Below are 5,209 nucleotides of genomic sequence, written 5' to 3'. Positions count from 1 at the left end.
TTTTCCATGAGCAACTATCATCTTGCATTATACACTTCCCCTCAAACTTTTCAAATTTGGATTTAACCACATAGAAGTTAACCCTGTTCTTGATTTTGTATTGGTTCAATACAGCGAGAAAACCATATTTACTGGAAAACTCGTTGCCCACTTCTAAATCACTCGAATCTAACGATGTACTTTTGTGGCCAAGCCTCTTGTGTTGTAGTTCTGCAAACTCCAATGCATCCTCTGCCGAAAGATTGATATTATACATGTAGGCTGATAGTGAGTACACCGTGAATCGTAAATTTTTTTCTTCTTCATTTTCACCCCTTTCACCGTCATTAAGTTCAGTTGGAATTGGCTTCGGTTCAGAAAATAATGCAACTTCTGAACCTTGACATCGGGCCCCTAGGATGGATCCACATCAGATTCATTGACATCTTCGTTCTTCGACCCATCAACATCTGCCACGTAGAAGTCCCCTCGCAGGTGGACGTTGTACAGAGTACATTATCTCTTCTCGTGTACGTTTCAGAATGTCCAAAATCACATGTTGATTGCCAACCATTAGAAGATGATGTCGTTTCCTAGTAAGTATTCCCAGCGTTGAACATCGACCCACTTAGGTGCATATCCCATCCGCTAATTAAGTGTCGTACATGGGTTGTGTATTCCGTTCTACCACCAAAACCTAATGGTTCGGTGTTTTACCTCCCGCGATTGAAATCTAGGGCTGAGACAGATGAGTGGCTTCCCATTGATGATTCCTGGATATCATAATGGGAACTTTCTAACAAAGTGGTTGTCCTATTGACATTTTCAACCGTCCTCGCCTCTTGAACAGGAAGAGATGTTGAAGTCGCAAGTCCTTCATCTGGTCTTAAAAATTCCACATAGAACTCAAGAAACAGTGATCCACTTTCGAGGTGCGTCTGCACCATCGTCTCCAGGCCCCGAGCACCTTTGATATCAAATGAGTCATATCTCACGAGATTGATCGAAACACAAAATAAATACATAATAGATGAAACTCTCATTGTTATAGATCCGAAGATTTTTTTCGCCTAATTCTTTTACGAAGTTCTGTCAACTCTATGTTCTGGTTAAAATCCAATTGCGCTGTGTTCTCCGATAAAAAAATCACGTCGTTCTCGGTATCATGGACCTCACCGTCGCAATAAATAATATCACTAATTCGTCCAATTGTTTTCAGCCAATTTATTTATCGAGAAAAATTTGAAACACGAAAAATTAACACGAAAAATCAAAACATTATGCAATAAATATAATGCTTCATATAAATATTAACATGAAAAATAAACTTATACCTTCAACCCCAACATCTATTCTTCTGAACTTCTTTAATTTCTATTGCTCCAACTTATGCCACCAAATGCTAAAATATAGGTCATTTATAGCCTAAGGGATAGCATTCCACTCCTTTCTGTAAAATACCTCGGATAGTAGGGGTTGATATTTGTAGAGGAAAAATGCTCCAAGCAGGACGCACTATTAGAAGCAGTATTGAAAAGGGCGTCCAGCTAGAAGCGTTTTCAGTACTTTTGCTGACAGTGCATCTTGCTTGGAGTGTTTTTCCTCTACAAACCTCAACCCCCACTATTCGGGGTATTTTTCACAAACATTATCTCAAGAATTTCAGGATATTTTTTCAGAACCATCTCTTCAAATTTATTTTCTCAGAAGCAATAGTACTGAAAAGGGCGTCTAGTTGAAAGCGTTTTCAGTACTTTTATTGATTGTGCATCCTACTTAGAGCATTTTTTTCTCTACAAAACTCAACCCATATCGTCAAAATTACTTTTTCAGAGCCCATCCCCACAAAATTATTTTTTCAGAACCCATCTTGTACAAATTATTTTTTAGAACCCCTAAAAATTAAATAAAACCCTAAACACTTAAAAACTAAAAAAACCTTAAACCCTAATTGGTACTGAGAAAACACGAGTAAAAGCGCGCTGATGTGGGCGCGTTTTACTGGTCATCAGGGAAAAAAGCGTTGAGCTAGATACGCTTTTCTGCATTTCTCTTGAAAATGACGCCAACTCAACGCATTTTAGGGAAATCGATCCTTTCCAGTAATTTTTTAACAAAACAGCCCATTTCTGTAATTTATTTGGCCTTTTCTGATCATTTAATCAACTAAAGTATACATTTTCTTAATAAAATTGTTTACAATTTTTTATCACCTTATCAATAATTTTCAAAAAAAAATTATATAAATAACCTAAAAAATTATATAAATAAATTATATAACAATAACAATAATAATAATTTACGGAAACTCCAACTCACTTTTTTTTTTGTCTTTCTCTATATCATTAAAAGGAAATCTGTTCCATTGAAAATCTCATAACAGATTAAGCAGATCGGAAGAACTAGGTGACGGGTGATTATGGCGACGTCGTCGTTTAACAAGATCGAGAGGGCCCACCAGATGTATCGAGAAGGGAGGTATGAAGAAGCCCTTGCTTACTACACGGAGGCGTTGGCGGTTGCTAGGACCAAGCCTCAAAAGATCGCTTTGCACAGTAATAGAGCTGCTTGTTACTTGAAATTACATCATTTCAAAAAGGTTTTCCCTATTTTTGTCAATTGCCTATGATTTCGCTTCTTGGGTTTTTTTATTCAGTAGTTTTTTTGAAATAATCTTGGTTCTGATTGAAGTATTCGGACCTCGGGATCACCGAGAATTTCTTTTTTCATGGGCAGAAGTTGGTTTTGTGAGAGTTTTTCCAATCTTATTTTGATGGATGAATATGAAAACAACAAATCAATTTTAATTCTTGTTTCATGTTTCATTTGGGATATTATGTATTATAATTTCAATGCTTTTGGATATATGTATGTATATATATGGGTTTGTATTTGATTTTGTATAAATTTATAAACTAAAATCATTGTCATGATGTCGTAGTATTAATTGATACACATTGCAATTATATATGCTTCGTCATTGTATAAATTCATTGCCACATGTTTATTCTTTTTACCTATTTATTTTTGTACTATATCTTAAGGTCATATGTTGTCCTTTCAACATTGCATTTCTCATGTGGGATTGAGGCAGCCTTTCAACCTTCTTCCTTTAGAGGGTTTGCATAACTTAAGATGATGTGGTAAAACTAGTTATGAACAAATTATGTTTGCTTCTATGTTTTTTCCTTTTATATGTGTGGCATCATAGACCGTTTTACTTCAATGCGTGGAAAATGTTGTCTGCAAACTGATGTTAGTAATTCAACCTTAGGCAGCAGAAGAATGTACCTCTGTTCTTGAGCTTGACCACAAACATACTGGAGCTTTGATGTTGCGAGCGCAAACACTAGTCACGTTAAAGGAGTACAATTCAGCTCTCTTTGATGTCAACCAGCTCATAGAGTTGAATCCCTCTTCGGAAGTTTATTATAACCTTCAAGCTCGCTTGAGGACGCAAGTGGTACATCCTCTCATCACTGTTTGGTTGTAAATCTTTCTCAACTATTTTGTGTGGCGTCTTGTTTGTTATTGCAGTACTTTTTCGTATCATTTCACATAGACTCTGCCATTATTTGCTCTTGGCGAATATAAAATCAATTGTTTGTTCATCATCATTTCAAACGCTATTGCTTCATTTGGTTCCGATAGGTCTGTTTTAAGTTGACATGTATTTGATCTTTAGATTTTGTTTTCTTTGTTTAAGGGAAGGCTCTTGCTCCAATACCCGAGTCTGAAGCAGAGTTGGAAGAAGAGGAAGAACATGGGGAACCCTATGCAGTGGAGGAAGGAGAGGAACAAGATGATGCAAAGGAAGATATTGTACGGCCAGCTGTTCGGGAAGATCAGAATGCTGAGCCTAATGAGGATCTGGTAAAAGAAACAATGATTTTCCCCAATGCTAAAGGATCTGCTGAGCAGGAAGTAGTTGCTACACCTGAAGGACCAAATGAAAAATATTCCAAAGGACACGACAAGATACCTAAACCCAAGGGACACTCAGAACAGAAGAGTGTGGCTCAAAGAACTGTAGTTGCTGCTCCTATAGAACAGGGCATCAAAGATTCCAAAGGATGGCAAGCAATCCCCAAACCAAAGGGACACTCGGCTTTGGACTATGCACGGTGGGATAAAGTTGAAGATGACTCTAGTGATGATGATGATGACGACAGTGAAGAGGAGTCTCAGCCTCAATACCGGTTCCGGGTAAGAACTGTTGGCGTTCAACCGGTGAAGTGAAACGGGATGAGGTAAATAGATTGATATGAATGAATCTTCCAATTCCTGAACATTTTCGTAAAGTGGTTGTGATTGATCTATGATGTACATCTAAAGCTAGGGAACCATATTTTACAGTTGTCTCCCTGCTTTGAATTCCTCCATTGAAAAATTTCAGGTTGCGTTGGATATGTAGGAAATGGCTGCACATATTTATATCATAGTTGTCGTCGTCTTCGTCTTTTTTCTCCTTTCCTGGAAAGTTAATACAAAATCTGTATCTTATTTGTTTGTATAGTTGGTACTGAATATCTAAAATTCTTTGTTATATGATATGTATTTGATTACTATCTGTCACTAACCATTGAATCTATTGGCATCGCATTTAATAAACAATTCCTTTTCATTTTCATATATACGCCACGCTTATTTATATCATTCATATTTTGCAGTATATCTTATTTAACATTTGCCGTACTAATTTTGATTTGATTGTAGAATACGACAATTTCCATAAAAGCCGATATAATGATTTTATATATTTATTCATTTTCATAGTTTATTGCAATGGAGCTAAGTTTTATTTTTTAAAAATTATAAATAAATTAAATAATCAATTCAAGTTAATTAATTAATTAATTTCGTACCACCCAAACCTATGCTAGACATTACGGTCGAATCTGGAAGTGTTACGAAGAAACATTATAAATCCAACTTCCTTTTTATTTGAAATTATAGTAAACGGTTGTTACTTAGTAAGCCTGATTTGTTTGGAAAACGTGTAGATATACTTATTTAAATTAAAATAGTTGTTTGTTTACATCTTTCAATTAAAATTGAATATTTTGCAGCGGAGTTTCTTAAAACATTATATTTTGGTAAATTAATTTTTCTTCCTTGAAAACCGTTATTTTCAGACAAATTGTCGTTTTCATAAAAATTGTTTAATCGATCGTTATGCTAAACAAAAAACCGAAATAAAAGTTCGAAACCAAAAACAGTCCCAAAAGTC

The 5,209-nt window shown here is 35.6% G+C and overlaps 1 protein-coding gene across 2 annotated transcripts; it reads left to right on the top strand.

Annotated features, from left to right (window-relative positions):
* The first annotated feature begins 2,317 nt into the window (after nucleotides 1-2,317).
* On the top strand, nucleotides 2,318-4,611 carry LOC105766225 (uncharacterized). Of its 2 annotated transcripts, XM_052630761.1 has the most exons (4): nucleotides 2,318-2,578; nucleotides 3,254-3,442; nucleotides 3,691-4,229; nucleotides 4,376-4,611. In XM_052630761.1, the coding sequence occupies exons 1-3, from the start codon at nucleotides 2,399-2,401 to the stop codon at nucleotides 4,216-4,218; spliced, it is 897 nt and encodes a 298-aa protein (XP_052486721.1). In that variant the 5' UTR covers nucleotides 2,318-2,398; the 3' UTR covers nucleotides 4,219-4,229; nucleotides 4,376-4,611. The 2 variants fall into 2 exon arrangements, with proteins under 2 accessions (XP_052486721.1, XP_012441057.1); XM_012585603.2 differs by having other exon boundaries at nucleotides 2,319-2,578; nucleotides 3,691-4,611.
* The last annotated feature ends 598 nt before the right edge of the window (nucleotides 4,612-5,209 follow it).

This window comes from Gossypium raimondii, chromosome 5, assembly GCF_025698545.1.
Source record: "Gossypium raimondii isolate GPD5lz chromosome 5, ASM2569854v1, whole genome shotgun sequence".
Classification (NCBI taxonomy): Eukaryota; Viridiplantae; Streptophyta; class Magnoliopsida; order Malvales; family Malvaceae; genus Gossypium; species Gossypium raimondii.
The sequence above is the reverse complement of the archived record's forward strand: the minus strand, read 5'-3'. Positions and strand labels throughout refer to the sequence as shown.